This window comes from Macaca fascicularis, chromosome 2 (genome assembly GCF_037993035.2).
Source record: "Macaca fascicularis isolate 582-1 chromosome 2, T2T-MFA8v1.1".
Classification (NCBI taxonomy): Eukaryota; Metazoa; Chordata; class Mammalia; order Primates; family Cercopithecidae; genus Macaca; species Macaca fascicularis.
The window spans coordinates 151,671,639-151,692,365 of NC_088376.1; the positions used below are offsets into that span (position 1 = coordinate 151,671,639).

The following is a 20,727-nucleotide window of genomic DNA, read 5'->3' on the forward strand; positions in this document are numbered from 1 at the left end:
CCTGGCTAATTTTTGTAATTTTTTAGTAGAGATGGGGACTCGCCACGTTGGCCAGGCTGGTCTTGAACTCCTGACCTCAAGTGATCCATCCACCTCAGCCTCCCAAAGTGCTGGGATTACAGGCGTGAGCCACTGTGGCCAGCCCTGAAATCACCTTTGGTGGGGAAGGCACAACAGGCTGGGGGCACCCCTCTTTCATCCCAGGCTTGATCCTTGATCTGATTTTTTTTAACTAAAAATGTTTAATTCAGCCAAGCATGGTGGCTCATGCCTGTAATCCAGCACTTTGGGAGGCTGAGGTGGGCGGATCACCTGAGGTCAGGAGTTTGAGACAAGCTGACAACATGGAGAAACCCTGTCTCCACTAAAAATACAAAAAATTAGCCAGGCATGGTGGCACATGCCTGTAATCCCAGTTACTCAGGAGGCTGAGACAGGAGAATCACTTGAACCCAGGAGGCAGAGGTTGCGATGAGCCAAGATCGCGCTACTGCATTCCAGCCCGGGCAGTAAGAGTGAAACTCTGTCTCAAAACAAAAATAAAAATGTTTAATTCACGGCCAGGCGCGGTGGCTCACACCTGCAATCCCAGCACTTTTGGAGGCTGAGGCGCGCGGATCACCTGAGGTCGGAAGTTTGAGACTAGCCTGACCAACACGGAGAAATCCCATCTCTACTAAAAATACAGAATTAGCCGGGCGTGGTGGCGCATGTCTGTAATCCCAGCTACTCGGGAGGCTGAGGCAGGAGAATTGCTGGAACCCGGGAGGCAGAGGTTGCGGTGAGCCAAGATTGCTCCACTGCACTCCCACATAGGCAATGAGGGAGCAAAACTGTTTCAAAAAAATAAATAAATAATGTTTAATTCACATGAGTATATAATTCACAATGCTTTTTCCACATACTGGACCCACCCTATAGGCAGCACCCATATCAACAAACAGAATATTATCTGTACCCCCAGAATCTCCCGGAGACCCTTCTGGTATCTGGCCTCTCCCTAAAGGAAAACCACCCGCCTGGTGCCACCAGCACAACTGAGCCTTGCTTGGTATGGTTCCCATAAAGGGAGCCACGGGCACAACTCTTTTGTGCCTGGCTTCCTCACCTCAGCAGTGTTCATGGGATTTCTCACTGGTCACACTTGAGGATCCTTTGTCCACATTCTCCATATGATTCTGTTATATGAATATAGAGCAATAGACTGACCCATGCTATGGTGCGCATCTGGGTTTCTTCCAGTTTGGGACTGTGCTACATGGTATTGCTGTAAACATCTGGGCGCCTTCCTCTTGGGGGACACACCTGGGCATTTCTGTTGGGTGCATCCCTAAGAGAGGAAGTGTTAGGCTGCAGGGCGTGCATTTGTTTAGCTGTAGTCATTGTTGGTTGCTGTTGTCAAATATCTTCCCAAAGTGGTTGTGTCACTTTATACTGCTGCCAACGGCTGTCCTACATCCCTGCCATTATTAAATTAAGTTTTAAAATTTTTATTTTATTTTATTTTTGAGACAGGGTCTTGCTCTGTTGCCCAGGCTGGAGTGCAGTGGCACAATCTTGGCTCACTGCAACCGCTACCTCCTAGGCTCAAGTGAGTCTTCTACCTCAGCCTCCTGATTAACTGGGACTACAGGAGTGAGCCACCATACCAGGATAACTTTTTCATTTTTTTGTAGAAGCATGGTCCCATTATGTTGCCCAGGCTGGTCTCAAACTCCTAGGCTCAAGCAATCCTCCCATCTCGGACTCCCAAAATGCAGCGATTACGGGCATGGGCCACCATGCGCAGTCTAAAATTTTATCTTTAAAAAAAAAATTGTTTTAAAAAAATTCTGATAAAATACAGGTAAGATAAAATTTCCCACCATAACACCTTTTGTGTGTATAGTTCAGTGGCATTAAGCACATTTATGTAGCGTGTGAATGTCGCTACTATCTGTCTACACAACTCTTCAACTTACAAAACTGAAACTCTGCACCCAATATACAGTAACTTCCCAATTCTCCTCACTCCAGTCTCTGACCACTACCATTATACTTCCTGTCTTCATGAATTTGGTTACTCTAGGTATCTCATATAAGTGGGATCATAAAGTATTTGTCCTTTTGTGGGGACAAAAGTCCTCAGTGAAGGACTGGCTTACTTCACTAAGCATGATGTCTTCAAGGCTCTTCCATGTTGTAGCATAGGTCGGAATTTCCTTCCTTCTTAAGGCTGAATAATATTCCACTGTATGGATAGACCTCATTGTGTTCATTCATTCTTCCAACGGTGGACACCTGGGTTGCTTCCACCTTTTGGCTATTGTGAATAACACTGCCATGAACATGGGTGCACAAACACCTCTTGGGGATCGTGCTTTCAACACCTTTGGATGTACACCCAGATGCGGGATTGCCTGCTGGATCATATGGTAATTCCATGTTTACTTTCTTGAAGAACCACCATACTGCTTTCCACAGCAGCAGCACCTTTCGCATACCCACCAGCAGCGCATAAGAGCTCCAGTGTCTTCACATCCTTGTCAACATTTGCTGTTTTCTGTTGTTTTGATTGCAGCCATCCTAAGGAGGGTAGTACTTTTCGTTGTGGGTTTGATTTGCACCACTCTGATGATGAGTGATGTTGAGCATCTTCCCGTGTGCTGCTTGTCTGTGTATCAGCTTCGGACAAATATTCAAGTCCTCAGCCTACTGTTTGATTGGGTTATTGGTGTTATTGCTGCTGAGATGTAGGAGTTCTTTACATATCCTAGATATGAACCCCTTATACAATTTGCAGATGTGTTCTCCCATTCTGAAGGTTGCCTTTGTACTCTGTTGTGTCCTTTGATATACAGAACTGTTTTATTTCGTTGTAGTCAGTTTGTCTATTTTTAATTTGTAGCCTGTGCATCTGGTGTTATAGCCAAAAAATCAATGCCAATTCCAAAGTTCTGAAGCTTTCCTCTGGTTTTCTTTTAGAAGTTTTATAGTTTTCAATTTTATATTAGGTCTTTGATCCACTGTGACTTAATTTTTGTGTTTGGAGTTATGGAAGGGTCTAACTTCATACTTACACATGTGGATACCTGGTTGTCCCAGCACCATTTGGTGAACAGACTGTCCTTTCCCCATTGGACAGTCTTGGCACCCTTGCCAAAAATCATTTCACCATGTATGAGCAGGTTTTCATCTGGGCTCAGTATTCTATTCTGTAAGTCTGTCTATGCCAGCACAAAGACATGTTGAGAGAGTCACAGTAGTGCCCACAGCCCAGGGGCTTTCAAGAAGATGCCACCCAAGAGGGCAAGGCAGAAATGGGACTGCCAAGTCCAACTACAGTAAGCAGAGGGAACCACAGAAGGGAGGCCAGCCTGGGCCAGGGCTACCAGGGCTCCTCCTCAGAGCCATGATCAGAGTCTGGCTACCTGTGATCTGAGCCTGAGAGGTGGCAGAGGGAGTTTACCTAACATGGGACCAAATTTGTTTCTTTAGCTGAGTAAGCTCCAGGGTGGGTATTATAGGGACAGGTCAACCTGCTGATCCGACCTGTTCTTGAGCCCCATGGGTTTCTGTGGGGTGAGCATCTCTGTCCTGACAGAGCCCAGGTTTCTAAGATACATATTTTCATACAGCTTGGGCCCTACACACCTCCCTACACATTACCATGCACACCATGCCCCAGGCCAGGGGCAATGCAAGGCACTTCCTAAGAGAAATTTGAAACCACAGGATTCCCATCTTGACTGCTGTTTTCAGAAGTCAAACCCCTGGAGAAACACTCTGTATTGTGCTGAGGGATAGTCACTTGTAACCATCACAATAAGCAAGAGCTGTCATTCCATTTTATAGTTAAAGAACCCAAGGCTCAGAGAGGCTGGGCAGCACACCGGCATCATAGAGATAGCAAGGGAGTGGAGTGGCTCAGACCCAGGCCTGAACTTTCCTCCCTGGGACCTGCCCCCCTGCCTGAGCAGCACCCTGCAGCCTCCCTCCAGGACAGTTGTGGCAGGCAGTGCAGGGGAGTGGTTCATGTCCTGCTGTCAGTGGGCCTCTCCCATGCGGAAGGCTTTTCCTCCAACCTAAATGATTACCTGACAATGACACTGTAGACTTCATGAGCTTAGTTTCTCCTGGATGCAGTTTGCTCAGGGATTTTTCAGAGATACTGGCCTCCTTCTGTGCAGTTTCAAACTGTAAAAGCTCTGCACATAATTACAGCTACAGTTGCGTGCACAGCCACTTGGCACCACAGGCGATCCTACAAACCCTCTGCCAATAAAGCTTCCCAAACACTGCCAGGATCACATCGCTCTTCTGTTCAAAAACCTTCAGTGGCTCCCCCCACTGCCTGGACACTAGGTCCAAGCCCTCCAAAGCACTCTGTGATTCAACGGGTCCTCTGTTCTCAGTCCTCCACGTGCACAGGCACCATGCACTGCCTACCTCCGGGCCCTGGTACAGGCGCCCCTGCCCACCAAATGTTGTCCCTGTTTACTTCCAATGCTCTGCCCAAATCTTACTCCTATTCAATAGTTCCTTGTCCTTTGGTCTTCTTCTGCAAATCAGAGAGGGAGCCCTTCCTTCCCTCATCTTTAGGGCCCATTTCACAGGTGAGTAAAGCCCCAGGGCAAGAGTCAGTCATACCCAGATCTGCACCCCATCCCTGTCCCAGGCCATATGTGACATTGGGCAGCTACAGCTACACAGCCTCAGTTTTTTCATCTGTCACATGGGCCAACAACAGATCCTTCTCCTAGGGTGGTTCTAAAGTCCTAATGAGATCAGGCATGCAAAGTGCCTGTCCTGTCCTGGCAGGGCTAACACTTGATAAACTATCACAGTCAGACTCCACCCATGTCACCACCAAAACCCCACAGCAGATGAAGCAGAGAACAGATGGGTGGGCCTGGCCTGTCACAGGTGAGAGGACTCTAGAACTAACCAAACCCCTATTGACAATGCATTCTGAATACCAACTGCATTCCAGGGACTAAAACAGGCACTTGATGTGATTCTATGTAGATGACACACAGCTTAGAGATGTGAAAACTGAAGCTGAGGGAGGCCACTGATTTGCCAAAGTCACACGGTGGGCAAGATCCAGGCCAGACAGGAACTGATGGTGGATCAGGAGACAACTGCCATTCCTTATGCTGCAGCCCCTCTGCTGCCTCAAGCCCTCTCTTCGGCAATCTGGCGGTCCACGCCGAGAACCCACGCAATCTGGAACCAATCCCAGTATCTGGCACCTGCTCAGCAGCGCTGGTTTACCTGGAAGTGGCTGGAACACACCCTGGTTCTCCACCTCGACAGCCAAGTCAAAGTGGGAGCAGTCGCTCAAGGTGACCACCTCGCCGGCCCCGCCGGGCATGAGGCCATTGATCCTCAGGGGCAGCTCCAAGGCCTGGCCCACACGTGCCTCTACCTGGCACGGGGCAAACTCCATGCTGTGGGGCTCGATCACACACACCTGGAAGACAGGGGCATGGTCTGGGCTCAGTCACCTCCACAGGAGAGGCAGGGCCTGTTGCTCGATTTCCTAAGAGCTGCTGTGTGTTGAGCACTGAGGATACATCTGTAAGAAGCCTGTTGCAGTCAGTGGGGTGATTCAGGGACAGAGAGCAGGGGAGGCCTCTCCAAGGAGTGGCCTAGAAGCTCAGACCTGAGAGCCACAGCATAGGCAGACAGGCAAAGCCTGGGGGAAGAACACCCCAGGTGAAAGGATGGTGCGTGCAAAGGCCCTGCAGCACCTACCAGGCCAGCACCTTGGAGGAACATGGAGGCCAGTGTGCTGAAGTGCACTGTGCAGGGGCAGTGGAAAGAGATGGGGCTGGCAGCCATGGTGAGGAATCAGTGTTTACCGTGGCTGAGCTGGGGGACCTCAGAGGTCCCCACCACCCTGGCTTCTGTGTATCGATCAGCAGCCATGTGAGCAGTGTGGTGAGGAGGCTGTTGGAAAGCCCTAGAGGGAGATGCGGCAGCTTGAGCCAGGGCAGGCGTGTCAGGACCAGTGAGATGTGGGATGTGTTCTGAATGGCTCATCGGATGGACCAGTAGAGCGGCTGGAGCCAGGAAAGAGGTAGTAAGCACAGCCATGATTGTATAAAACTAGAGTCCCACCTCCTGGTTAAGGAGGGGCTCTCCTCAGCCCCCCTCACCTGGTGAAGCACTGGCCTGAAGGGAAAGGGCTGGCTCTTTTACAGTGCACTGGTTCTGAGCGCAAGCCCTGCCGGCTGGCCCCAGAAGCCAGGTTCTACCCAGGACGCATGCTGCCTCCTGAGGAACTGTCCTCAGGATCTGGCTGGGCTGCTGGGCAAACAGCGGCACAAGGGGAAACTGGGGTGAGGGGATGGGGTCCCAGTTTATCCCAATGTTGGACTTCATGCTTCATCTCAAGGGCCTGTGTGGAGCCCCGTCTCCATGAGAATCAGGCCTCACTTTAGACAGAGGCGGCTCTGGGTCTCAAGTGGAAGACCGGCCAGCCTATCCATCCCTGTCCCCGATACTGTAAGAGCAGGCTGCAGCTGGACTCCATGGGGTGTCCCTTCCTGCCCCAAATGAAGGAATAAAAGGGCTAAAGTCAGAGCACCAGGCAAGTATGGCCTGGGGTCAGGGGCCACAGGTGGGGCTGGCAGAGGCTCAGCTGTGACCACCGCCACCTGCCACCACTGTGAAGTGAGATGGTCCCATGTCACTCAGGGCCAAAAGCCAGGTGTGGGGACCTGTGCAGGGAACATCTGCCTTTGTACCCAAAAGTGAGTGAAGGGAGAGGAGTCTGGCCTGGTCTCTCGGAGCCTGGTGGTGCCCTTTCACTGTGAGTTTACAACCCAGTGCTTGGTAGACCTTCCAATTTGAGATTCCTATCTTTCAGGTCTGGGAAATTTTCTAGAATGGCTCTTAGATTATCTCCCCTCCAGAAACCCAGCCCTGTGGACACTGGTCTTTCTGGGCCCATTGTTGGCTGGTGTGAGACATCCTGTCCATCTTCCTGACATAGCCGTGAGCTCCTAAGGGAAGGGCTGGAGCTTGAGCTCCTAAGTACAGGACACAGGGCTGGGGGTGTTTCTGAGTGAAGTCGAGGCTTGCTCAGAGGGGGTGGCTGGAGTCCACCATCCGAGTCTCCCAGGGGGTGTCTTGGCCCTGAGCTCTCACCTTCATCTCACCGAAATGGAGTGGGTTCTGCACATCGTGTGCCTGGATCACACTGAGCCCGGTGTCACTGCCTGTGGTCATTACGCCCTTGACAGTAACTGTGGCAACCAGGTAGCTTGACGAAGACCAGCTGAAGTTCCCACTGCCACCATGGGCCTGCGGAGGAAAAGCCATCACAGGACCGGCTGCCTGCCCTCAGCCTGCTGGGGAAGCCAGAGGGTCAGAGACACGTGCGTGTGCATGCAGGCACTCACACTCATACGCATTTATCCTCACACTCATGGGCTCACCCATGCACACACTCGCCATTCACACTCACAATTCACACTCACATGTACAGCTACTTGCCCATTCACTCATACACTCATGCACACGTACCACTCATACCCACAGTGCACACGTGTACCTACTCACCTGCTCACACTCATTTACTCTCATGCTCACTCACACCCACAGTGCACACACATACACCTACTCATTCGTACACATGTTCACACTTACATTTACCTTCACACTCACACTTTCACCTACTCACCATTCACACCCACGGTACACTCACATACATTCACCTACTCCCACCAGCTTACCGTCACATGCACACACTCAAACTTTCTCACACATACATACATTCACACATATACACTAGCACCAATACACTCAAACACAGATACACTCTCACAGGCTCTAAAACACCTGTGACCACTTCCTCACTGACACACAAGGTCGATGCCCACAGCAGGGAAAAATGTGGCATCAACTAGGGTCTGGTTGGAGGCTACCCCTGCCCTCACCCTCTGTCCTGTCTCATTTCTGTCCTCATATTCTGGGGACCTCGAGACTGACGCACACAAACACACAGGCCCATGACAGATGCCCTAGAACCTGGTGGCACCTCCCAGAGCTCAGGCTGGCATGGGACAAAACCGTTGGTCACCGAGCCAGTTGCAGGGCGCTGCCTCCCTGACTAGACACAAGCTCCCAGCACACACCCCTGCCCGTTCCTCATCGTCTGCTGGGAGGTCAGCGACCACACCTCTGCTCCCAGACCAGAGGAAACAACCCCAGAACCCAAGAGGCCAGGATGGTGACACACCTGAGCAGACAGCTGGTGCCAGTCTACGGACAGGACACCTGTCACCACTCCACGGGACAGCAGGACTGATGTGCCCTGCACCGACCACAAGGACTCGAGCACTGTCTAACGTGAGTCCTGCTGGCTAACACCAGGTACAAGCATTAAGGTGAGAGCAATGATACATCCCATGTGATGAGGTTGGAGATACTTATCCCTTAAATTTTAATGTTTTCTCTAAGGGTGTGTGTATATATTGCTTTAAAATAAATTAGAAAAATAAATGTTAATGAAATTCAAATCTGTATTCCAGGTTTTCTTTATTGCATTTTTTCTCTCTCTTTTTTTTTTTTTTTTTTTTTGGTAGAGATGGAGGTCTCCCTATGTTGCTCAGCCTGGTGTCAAACTCCTGGGCTTAAGTGATCCTCTCACTTCAGCCTCCGAAATTGCTGGGACTGCAGGTGTTAGCCACTGCACCCTGCCTTATTCTCAATTTTTTCATTGTTGGTTTTTTTTGTTGTTTTTTTTTCCTAATTACCAAAATGTATTGCTATGATGGAAACCTCAGGAACCAACAGAAATCATAAAGACTGTGATTTAAAATTCTCTATGACCACTAGAGAGTAATACTAAAAGTAATAGAATGGACAAAAAGCCACAATCCTATGAAAACACCAAATGAACGCACCCAGAGGTGAGCGGTCTCACGTACCTTTATTGTGTACTGATAGGCGCCCGTCTTTGGTTGCCATGGAAATGTCAAGATGCTGGGATACAGGGTGATGGGGATGTGAATTTCCACCTCCTGCTGGTTCCACACAGGCACCTGTAGTATGTGGACCCCTCCATCCTACAACGGGTGAGGGTGCCACACGTCACTATGACATCCATGTCATCATCAGTCTTTCCCAGTCACTGGACCCCCACCCCTCCCTGGGGATCAGGCCACAAAGGTGGATTTCTGGGAGAGTGGAGAGCCACCCTCTCATTCTCCAAGGGGATGGCTTTCTGAAGTGCTTTCTGGAAGTGCTGCCTGAATGAATCCTCAGGGCAGGATGGACGTGGTGTCCCCCCTCCCCCACTTTACAGATGGGGAAACTGAGGCTTGAGAGCTAAAGCAGTTCACCCAGCCCCCAGAGCTGAGGAGGCTGACTCTGGCAGGAGTCACTGTCAGTGCATGGGCGTTTCTTCCTGTTACGGCCTGTGGCCCCTTTCAGGCCAGGAGGCCTTTTGTGTGGGATAGGAAAATGGGAACACCCAGGCCGATTTTCCAATCAGCAAAGCTCTGCTCCCTAAGGCTGATGGGCTTCTTAAAGACAAGGGGAAAAAGAACCCAGGATGCAAGTAGCCCAAACAGGCAAAGGGACACTGGTGGCCCAACTCCCTGGGACTCATGGCCCTCCTGGGCTGACATTTCTGCCTACAGAGCGGGGCTTCATAGGCCAAGGCACGACGCAGGGGAGCCACCAACTTGCCTGGTCTACCACAGAGGTGAGGGCCGCGTCAATGGCCGTCTGTCCCCTCTTTAGTGCCCTGACATGATGGTACGAACCATTCTGGGAGGATGAGAGCACCTCAAAGAACTCAGCAGGAAGCACAGTTTCAATTCGGATGTTCTGGAAGATGAGGCAGGACAGGAGAGAGGTGTTTCTGGGGTGACTCCAGAAAGTCAGAGTTTGGGCACGAAGCTTACAGGACTAAAACCAGCAGCCAGGCCAGGCCAAGGGGCCCCCTGGAGCTCAGCAGCCTCTACTAGCAACAGATGGGCGGGCTGGGCCCTGGAACAGAGCTCTGACCACTATGGCCTTTGTCCCCACCGAGGCCGCCCTCCCTGCATGGCCCGATGACCTGCGCTCCTGTTTCTTCTCCCCTTGTGGCACCTGGGGCAGCTTGGAGCCTACCAAGGTCTCAACAAGGAACCAGTAAATATAAAAAAAGGACATCATGTCCCCTACAGGTAACTGTAAATGGTGACCATCCCAGCCCTTGTTTGATAACACGAGCAAAGCAATGACTTCTTCAAGGACACCGAGAGGAACCTCACTTCCTTCTTCTAAAACCTCCAACGCCACCTGGAAGGGCCTGGAGGAGCTCACTGACGAGGCTGGAATTTCTCACAGGGGATAGAGAGGCGTTCAAGACTCCTGCACATTTCCCCATCTGTCTCACACCCCCTTCCAGAACCAGAAAGCGTGCTGAGCTCGGCCTCTGTCATGCAGGGTTCCAGGTATTTCTGGGACCCAGTATGAAGAAAGCCAGGACGTGCTCCCTGACTCTCTGCAGGGCAGGAGGAGAATGGATTCTCTGAGGTCCCTAGCTTGGGGAAAAGGGGGCGGGAGAGTGGTGGGCAGAGACCTCCTCCCTATCCCCGTCTCCTGGAACCCTGCCGCTGTGGCACCCTCTGCTCTCCAGCCTGACAGGGGCTCCGCAGCGGGGCTGGTGTGCAGGCTCACAGGCTCTGGAGATGCCCCGGGACGCCTCCGCATTATCTCCCACAGACCCGGGAGCGCCACTAGAAACAGGACCCTTCCTCGGTCAGCCTGCATGGGGGCTCCTGTTGCTTTGGGGGCTGCTCTTCAGCAGCTGCGTAAGGCAACGACCCCACCTCATCCCCCAGCTAGGACCTGAACAGGCACTCACATCAGACAGATAGACCTTGTTGCTGAACTTGTCAAAAACTTCGATGGTGACTTCATACAGGCGGCCGGTCTCCAGCACCCACCTGTCACCAGGGTGAACGGTGAACCCTAAAACAGGCAGGGGAGCCTGTACTCAGGCCTCAGGTACAGCAGGGTGGAGGACGATGGGACCACCACCCTCAGCACAGGGGCCCTCAGCATCCACACGGGAAGCCCCACCCCACCCACCTGGGGGCCCCACCCCACCCACCTGGAGTCCCACCCCACCCACCTGCGGGCCCCACCCCACCCACCTGGGAGCCCCACACCACCCACCTGGGAGCCCCACACCACCCACCTGCGGGCCCCACACCACCCACCTGGGAGCCCCACACCACCCACCTGGGAGCCCCACACCACCCACCTGGGAGCCCCACGCCACCCACCTGCGGGCCCCACGCCACCCACCTGGGAGCCCCACGCCACCCACCTGCGGGCCCCACGCCACCCACCTGGGAGCCCCACGCCACCCACCTGTGGGTCCCACAACTATGGCCCTGGCCTCCTCCACAGAGAGGGACCTGCTGCTGAGGAGCAGAGGTCTGATGCCATCTTCAGCCTTAAGTCCTGAGCTGACCAGGACCAACCCTGGACTCATCCCACTCTGTCTGATCAAGGCTCTTTCAAACTCATTCCCGTCCTCAGTGGGTCTACACTCAGAATCCAGCAGCTCTGTCCTCAACACACAGCAGGCCTACGCTCTGAACTCTCGGCAGGCCTACACTCTGAATCCACAATAGTTCTCTGCTTTGAACCCTCAGTCCTGAGCTGACCTCGCCAGGACCAACCCTGGACTCATCTCAGCAGGTCTACACTCTGAAGCCTGTCACTGAGCACTCTTGCCATATGAGTCAGCCCTGCCCTCCCAGGTTCTCAGTCCCCTCTAACACAGGATACCACAGCACTCTTGCTGTCCCCTGGGATGCCTTTCTCACCTCCATACCATTGCCTAAGCAATTCCCTCTGCCAGGACACCTTCCCGCAAAAGAAGCTCTGTCTGAGAAAATGCCTACCTTCAATATCATCATCAGGTTCCTCCCCTCCCTGCTAAGGTACCTGCCTGTCATGTTACCTTAGGGTCCCTCTATAATTGAGCTGACACTGGGCCCCAACCTCCAAATGTCATAGCCCAGGTCTGGGCAAAGCTGTGGCGTGAAAACCTGGAGGGTGCAAGCCCCTCACCACTCTACCCAGTTCTGTTTCTCTTCTTGATGAGCCTGCCGCCTGCCTGGCTTGGCTCATTCTACCTATTTCTACACCAAACAGGGAAGGGCTGGTGAGTGCCCCGGGCAATGGTAGTCATAGCAAGTGGCAGAGCTGGCCAGAAGGAAGCATTTTCTGTGAAGCTATTGCCTGTTTTCTATTTTTTAAACTCATATAGTCACAACTGAGCAGCATCCAGGAGGGCCCAGGAGACCCACACTTACCCAGGTATCCAGGTTCGACCACGTAGATGGTGCTGTTGGGTAACCTAGAAGCACCTTGCATGCGAATACCTGGAATTTTAATTAAGGGGCAAGACATACGACAGCAAACAAACCCGCTGGCCGGCCAGTTTCAGCTTGGCTCAGAATCCTGATCATCAAGACATTACATGGAGAGAAGAGGGGATGAAAACTCCCCTGGCTTAGGCCACACAGAGCAAAAGCACTTTTCAGGATCAAAGACCACATTGCGCTTGCCACACTAGCAAAGGGGAATCTCTGCAAGGGACACTGGAGACCACACAGGACACATCGACAAGTTTGGAGCATCAATACTCCATTATGCTAGTATGGAAATAGCCCCCGCCAGGCCCCCTCTGAAAGGCTGCAGGTTGGAGAAGTTTCCGGAGACAAGGAATGACACGCAGCTCCTGCCATCACCTCCCACTGCTGGGAGCCTCTGGGGTGAGTCACCCACAGCCGTGAGCAATTCCACTCAGCAGTGCTATTTCAGTTCTTTCTGATTTTCAGACCGTTGAGGGGAAATGGCTATTTTTAGCCCTGCCAAGCTTTCAGGGAAAAAACGACTTGACTTCCAAACAGCAGCTCCGCCATGCCTATGCACACACACAAGCCCAAGAAAAGGATATTCCGGTGGCCAAGGACGAGGCTGCTCTGTCCCAGCTGCAGTGCAGTGACCATCGATGTGTCCTGGGCCAAGACAGCCACTGGCCGGGCTGGGTCTCCTTTGGGGCCTGGGATGCTGTTCTGAAGCTGCAACTCATACTGATCGGAAGGCATGGAGAGTTCTGGCCACCAAGAAACAAAAAATAACAGGGAAAGAGAGAGCAAAGACAAGAAATGTTAGAAGCCAATACACTCCCACTACCACCCTGAGTCTCTGCACCCTGCTATCAGTACAGCTGCCGCATTTTTTTTTTCTTAATTGTTTTCAGTGCTTTAAATTTTAATATTATTCTCCATGCTGGTGCACAAAACTGACACTCCATGAATTTTCAGAGGCAATCAGTTTTTCTGTGACTGCTGTAAGCTATTTAAAAAAAAAAAATTAACCACAATCTATTTGCCAACTGCTTAGAGAATATTAACATTACGCCATTTCTGAACATTGCAAAGTGAATTCTTTGCTTCTACATAGAAGGGGCTGTTTGGGGGCACTGGGGTTCTTGCTGGTTCTGTCCAGCCTCTAGGGGTTTCCCGAGAAGCTCTGGTCACTGGTCTCCCATGGGGTCTACAATGGCAAACAATGAACCTTGCTGCCATCCTCACCAGCTTCAGAGTTCCCCTGCCCTTCACACCCACTTGGCAGAAAAAGAACTTGCCCAACATGAGCTAGGATGGAAAAGAGTTTCCCTGAGAAATAACAGTTCTATAAAGTGAGCAACATCGATGTCCATCTTCCTTGCCCTGTGGGCAAAGACCACAAGCACTTTTGATAGCAATAGTGACTGCTGAGCAGGGATCAAGATGCCTCAGAACAGTGAGGTGTCTCGTGATCACATTCCCTCATACTCCTCAATAGCCCTGGGAACACACACTACTGAGAGCCACATTTTGGGGATAGGGGACTGAGGACATCAAGATGAGCAGCCTGCTCACCATCATGCAGCTAGTGGAAAACAGAGCTGGCATTTTGATCCAGAGAGCCTGACCACTTTCACACTCACTCTCCTAAGTCCGTGGAGCTTCCTAACCAGTCACCCATTCACTGTCCCCACAGGTGGAACGTTCTAGCCCTCTGGCAACAGAAGAGGACACAGGGAATAGCAGACAACATCCCTGCTTGGCCCTCCTCTCAGGCCAGCTCAGGGCTTCAATACCCCATAGAGGGTGTCAGGTCAGGGGCTCCCAGAGGAATTTCAGCTAAAGCATGTTTCAGAATCTCCAGAGATTCTGATGAGAATTCTAAAAGAGAAGCAACTTGCCTAGCCCTTATCCTGAGTTATTTTTCATGTGACCTACTAAGTATCAAATAATTTTCACTACAACATTGGGTCCTCAAAGTGTGGTCCCTGAACCATCAACATCACCCGGAACTACAAATGATGGGCCCCATCCAGACCTGCTGAATCAAACTCCAGGGGTGGGCTGGGCTCTAGCAAGCTCTGTTTTCACAAGCCCTGTAGGTGATTCTGATGCAGGCTAGAATTGAGAATGCCACAGGGAATGCACAGCCCACGTCCTCATCTCTAATCAAGTGATTCTTGCAGATTATGCGTCTAGTGTTCAGAATATGCAGCAGGGCATCAAAGATAAATGTCAGAATAAAATAACACAGTTGCTCAATGAAGCAACATTACTTTATACTGATTAATGAAGCACTAGCTTCCTCCCTTGTTTACTTTAAAGTTTTCTAAATGAGTAAGGCCCTTTTGGGAAATGAAAATGCTTACACTGAAGGGGACTTACATAGCACAGATGTAACCCTCTTTGCAAATCCTAAGACTGAAAATAAGGAGGTTTTTGTGACAAACTCCTTAGATACCTCCTTTTCTTTTCTTTCTCTCTTTTTTTTTTTTTTTTTTTTTTTTGAGATAGGTTCTTACTATGCTGCCTTGACCGGACTGCAGTGGCTTTCATAGGTGCACTCATAGCTCACTGCAGCCTAGAACTCCTGGGCTCAAGTGATCCTCCTGCCTCAGCCTCCTAAGTAGTTGGGACTACCAATGCATGCCACCATACCTGGCCTTAGATACTCCCTGCATCCTGGAACTCACTCCTTACAAGACACGCTGAATGTGGAAGTCTTTGCAGATGTTAAGGGCACTGCCCAGTTCCTGTCTTTGAATTATTGGGCCAACAACAGAAAGGCTGCTCCTGAGGCCCCAGATCAGCCCTGCTATCATCTGCAGAGGGTGAACAGCTGCCCTTCTGTAGGTCAAGAGGCCCACATTCTTCTAAAAGACATGATCTCTGTCCCCTGCTCACCCTGGCTGATCCCCCCAGATGTGTTTCTGTCAGTGCCCCCACTCCCAGACCTTGCACTCCACATGAGCTCCAGGGATGACTACGGAGCTGGGTCTGAGTCAGGGATGAAGGACAGCTCACTCCCTGCCTCTGACCTCAGCCCCTGCTCATGCAGCCCCAGATACATTAGTTCTGAGCAGCCACAGTTAAGTGCCTGCCAGATTCAAAGTCCCTTCTACAACTGAGTCTTTGACACATGAACCTCAGCCCAACACATGTGCATGCTATTGGTTTTGCAAACCTAGTACATTTTATTTCAGTAATTTCCACCATTCTATCCACTCAAGATCTCTTTGGATACTGATTACATCAGCCAGCACATCCTTCCCATTTTTATTACATCTAACAGCTTGATCACAGTGGCAGTCATGTCTGCAACCAATCCAAACACCAACAGGACTTAGGACTAAGGACTGGAGATGGCGACCACAGTCCCCACTGGAAGCCCACCCTATAAGCAACACAGATGCCAGGCTATAAGCCCCAGGAGCTTGTCTCCTTCACTCACAGGTCTCACTTGCAGACATGATGTGACTGACTATGCTCTGCCTCCACTAGGCTGTGAACTCCAGGAGGGCAGGAAGCAGGCAGCCCTGCTGACCACTGTGCACCCAGCACTCAGCAAAGGGCTGGCACAGAGCAGATGCTCAGGAAATGTATTTGCAAGAAAGGGAGCAGCCAGATAAAAGAAGAGAGGCAGGCATAAAGGAAATAAAAATACCAAAGAAGAAAAAATTACTGTAAGGAAGGAAACCCAACAGAAAAGAAAAATATAAAGAGTTAATCTGCAGTTATAATTATCCTATGTTAATAAGCCCATGTAACTGTCATCCAACCCAGAATGCTCTGAGGCTTCCACAGGATGCCGGATAAGACACGGATTTGCTGAAATTCAGGTCCCCTATGAAGACAACATTCCCTGACTTTTCTGTCTAGCAAACCTGCAAAAACCAATATAGTCACGTGAATTACACCTCAAAGAAAAAACAATCTAGCTAGGCTGAGTATGGCAATTCACGCCTATTATCCCAGCACTTTGGGAAGCTGAGGTAGGAGGGATAACTTGAGCCCAGAAGTCTGAGACAGCCTAGGCAACATAGAGAGACCCCATCTCTATTAAAAAAAAAATTAGCCAGGCATGGTGGTGTGTGCCTGTGGTCCCAGCTACTCAGGGGTCTGAGGTGAGAGGATCAGTTGAGCCTGGGAGGTCAAAGCTGCAGTGAGCCATGATCATGGTACTGCACTCCAACATGGGTGACAAAGCAAGACCCTCTCAAAAAAACCCCAAAATCGATTCATCTAAAAGACTTAGGAGTTTCCGCTGGTGTGTCTTGTTCACAGTGAAGTTTTGCTAGTTAGGCCCCTCTCGGTTTTGCCAAAACATCCATCTGGAATCCACTGCAGTAGCATCCAGTGCCATCAATCACACAGGAGTGTGTATTTTTGGAGGACTTTCACATCTCATGACCCCACTGATGAAAGAGAGGTGGGCTCTGCCTCCTTCTTTTCCTGTCCCAGGGCATCTTTCGTGTGCTCCAATTCCTTGTTGTCTGTGGCAGGAAAGTCAGTGACCAAGCCCATAAGTTTTCTAGGTACCTTGGGAGGTACAGTTCCTCTGGGCTGCGATACCCGAGCTAATTTAGAGTGAGCTCTTTCTTTTCTTTTCTTTTTTGAGACAGAGTCTCACTCTGTCGCCCAGGCTGGAGTGCGACGATGCGGTCTCAGCTATTGCAACCTCCTCTGCCTCCCAGGTTCAAGCCTCAGCCTTCTGAGTAGCTGGGACTACATGTGTGTGCCACCACACCCAGCTCATTTTTTCTGTATTTTTAGTATTTTTTCTGTATTTTTAGGTTTCACCGTGTTAGCCAGGATGATCTCGATCTCCTGACCTCATGATCCACCCGCCTCGGCCTCCCAAAATGCTGGGATTACAGGTGTGAGCCACTGCGCCTGGCCAAGTGAGCTCTTCCTAAAACCAGCCCATCCCTTCTTAACTACACGGGCTCTGCTTGCCCAGCTGGGGCAGTTTCATGCCCCATGAGTCCCATGCAAATGGACCACCTCGCTGCTGCCCTGGGAGACTGTAAGGCTCTGTTTTTTGTTTGTTTGTTTTGAGACAGTCTCGTTCTGTCACCCAGGCTGGAGTGCAATGGCATGATCTCGGCTCACTGCAACCTCCATCTCCCAGGTTCAATCGATTCTCCTGCCTCAGCCTCCTGAGTAGCTGGGATTACAGGCATGCGCCACTACACCTGGTCGATTTTTGTATTTTTAATAGAGGCAGGGTTTCACCACGTTGGTCAGGCTGGTCTCGAACTCCTGACCTTGTGATCCACCCACCTCAGCCTCCCAAAGTGCTGGGATTACAGGCATGAACCACCATGCCCGGCCGGCCCTGTTGTTATAATTAGCTTTTTTCTGGGTTTCCTTTGGGGAGACGGGGCAGAGGAAAATTCCAATCGATCCTACAGGGGTGATTAAGGCCAAGGAGCCCAACAGTTTTGTGAGCTTCAGCTCTTCTATGCTTCAGTTTCCTCATGTATGAAACGGTATTAATGAAATCTACCTCACAGAGCTGTTGGTTTATATCCAGGTACACACCTGTAGTCCCAGCTACTCAGAAGAACTGAGGCAGGAGGATGGCTTGAGGCCAGGAGTTTGAGATCAGACTGGGCAACATAGCAAGACCAAGTCTCTAAAGAAATAAAGTAATTTTAAAAAGAAAAGCACTTACAACTGCCCAACACCGAGGAAATGCTCAGTCATGGTTAGGTGCTGTTGGCAGTGACCAGGCTCTCCAAGCGTCTTCCTCCAGGCTGCAGCGCCATTTCTTGATCAGGGTTCATGGATAAGTTTATATTTTGGAGACCTCTTCCTTAGGCTGCTGTCCCCAGAACTCTACGTTGGAGCCTCTTCCCCTTTCAGAGTCTTAGAAAACCACATCTTAGACTGTCTCTGCCTTAGAATCTGCTGCCCTGAAGTCAGGTAAACATCGGGCTCTGACCAGGACACCAATGCTTGGCTTCCTACAAATCCTACTGCAGGCCATCCTCCCCCGTTGACTTGACATCCTGCCGAAGGGCAGATGCTGCTTGCCTAGAATCAAGAAACACAAGTTTGCTTCCCTTCAACTAGCACCCCCTTGCCAGAAAGAACCTGGTCCAAAGGCAGGAGCACCTGTCTTCAGTTTCTCTGTCCTCCTGAGAGACCAAGCGTTCTGCCACAGGAATGACCAACCAGACGACTGCTCTCACCTGAGCAGGACTTTAAACAATGCAGCACCTCCCATCATCTGGGGACACCGCTCAAGTTGCTCTTATGCTGAAGTGTGTATCTGCCTGCCTCTTAAATGACATCCTGTATCATAGGTGGAACCGACTTACCAACCTGGTGAAGTCACCTGCCCGAGGCCCTCGGATGAACTGGCCCTGAGCTCTTGTGCCCAGGACTCTTCACGTCCTACGCTCTGGATGTTAAATATACACAGCTTTGCACAAAATGATAATGATCCTTAGGAGGACTGGCACTCCATTAAGAACCCTCACTATCCAAACACAAGTACACAGTACAACTACACTCCTGTTGACTCATTTTGTCCTCATAGCCTAGGCAGAAAGGCCTCAAAGGCTCTAATGAGAAATAGCCCTGGAGAAGGGCAGTGGCTTGCCCAAGTTTGTTCAGATGTCAGTTGCAGACCAGGGACAAAGCCCAGCTAAGCACAAAGCCCACAGCTCTGGACTTGCTGCCACTGAAGGGGCATATACCCCAAAGAATTTGAAAGCAGGGATTCAGATATTTTCTCACTATGTTCACAGCAGCATTACTCACAACGGCCAAAAAGTGGAAGCAACCCAAGTGTCTGCTGATGGATGAACGGGTAAACAGAATGTGATCTATCCATCCACACAATGGAGCACTATTCAGCCTTAAAAGGGAAGGGAATTCCAGTCCTTGCTACAACATGGATGAACCCTGAAGACATCAGGCTAAGAAAAAGGTGATATAAGCCAGTCACAAAAAAACAAATACTACGTGATTCCACGTACGTGAGGTACCCAGAGTAGTTACATTCATGGAGACAGGAAATAGAATGGTGGGTGCCAAGGGCTGGGAGAGGGTGAAGGGGAGTTAGTGTTTAACAATGTAGAGCTTTAGTTTGGGAAGATGAACGAGTTCTGTGGATGGATGGTGGTGATGGCTGCAAAACACTGTGAATGTACTTAATGTTACCTGACAGAGCACTTAAAAGTGGTTAATATGGTAAATTTTGTTACATGTATGTCACCAAAATAAAAAAAGGACAAAGGAAGCATCTGTCACGATGGCAGAGCCAATGACACACCTGTAATTTTCCCTTGCCTGATCTTCTGCACCTTGTATTGAATGGAGGTTCCCACCATCAGGTAGATGTCATAGGCCGGGTTCAGAAGGATGTTCTCCAAAATCAGCAGCCTGACTTCTGCAGGGCGTACGTTCTTGGCATAAAGAAAAGGTAGACAAAGTGAGGTGCAGATAGGGAATGGAGGAGTGGTGGTGAGAGCAAGAGAAAGAGATGTTTTAAACATGGGAATAGAGAAGTTAGGAGGAAAGAAACAAGATATCATTCTCAAATCCTCACTTTCAGACCCCAGAGGTCCCGAGGGAGGTCCATAAGTACAGCAGGCACCCAGACAAAGGGCATTACCCAGACTGAGCCCTCTCACTGGCTGCCCATTGTGCATGGCTCATCTCTATGTGAAACAATGATTAAACGGGAGTAAATGAGGAAAGCCAGCATGAACTTTAGGGACAGTATGGCCATCAGGAGCTCAAGTTCTCTCTGCACAAAAGCCCAAGGTCCAGGGAACTTGAGAAGCCCTAGGCCAATGTAAAAAGCAGGAGACGCATGTGCTGTGATGAGCCCTTGGCTGCTATTCCTTGGCCCCTTCCCCTGCCCACCTCTCACCCCCAACCTGTGACCTCCTGCCTCCTCAGGAAAACCTGTGAGCAACTTTGCAATGGGAGAAAGATCACTAGGTGCCCTGTCTAGTGCACCCTTAGGTACTGGATTCTCCAGAGGCCTGCACCTTTCATTGTCTTTGGCCTGTTTGATGGCACTGTACATTGCAGAAAAGCAACAACAAAGCAAACGATTCTTGTCCACAGAAACACAAAAACATTTCCTCTGGTGGAGGTACAGCTGACTGCCCTCCTGTGGGTGTGGGCATTCTGCATGTTTCTGAGTTCAGTTCAGCATGCCTGGTGTCCTGTGGCTATTCTTTGGATTCTCCTTTAAGCCTGCTGTCACAACTGACAGGTTTCCTCACTTAACAACTAGTTAATATCTTCAGTGCATTCAAAAGAGACAAGTATATTGGGCACCACCATGGGCAGGGTTCTGTGGCAGAATGCAGGCAGGGAGGGCCACTGAATGTCGGAGGGCAGGACA

General features: G+C 50.5%; 1 protein-coding gene across 6 annotated transcripts in view; it reads right to left on the reverse strand.

Moving 5' to 3' along the window:
- Positions 1-20,727, reverse strand: part of NUP210 (nucleoporin 210) — a 105,231-nt gene that overhangs the window by 51,150 nt on the left and 33,354 nt on the right. For 5 of the 6 annotated variants that reach the window (XR_012431516.1, XM_005547877.5, XM_015446302.4 and 2 more), the window contains exons 6-13: positions 19,642-19,774; positions 12,962-13,120; positions 12,315-12,383; positions 10,850-10,956; positions 9,685-9,825; positions 8,922-9,059; positions 7,138-7,293; positions 5,257-5,455 (exon numbers count right to left, since the gene is read on the reverse strand). Coding sequence is in view for 5 of the 6 variants with exons in the window: in XM_005547877.5 (XP_005547934.3) it covers positions 5,257-5,455; positions 7,138-7,293; positions 8,922-9,059; positions 9,685-9,825; positions 10,850-10,956; positions 12,315-12,383; positions 12,962-13,120; positions 19,642-19,774 (1,102 nt within the window). In the remaining variant the exon portion in view is untranslated. Of the gene's footprint in view, positions 1-5,256; positions 5,456-7,137; positions 7,294-8,921; positions 9,060-9,684; positions 9,826-10,849; positions 10,957-12,314; positions 12,384-12,961; positions 13,121-18,033; positions 18,141-19,641; positions 19,775-20,727 lie in introns of those variants that run through there. The other variant, XM_065539026.2, reaches the window with a different exon arrangement.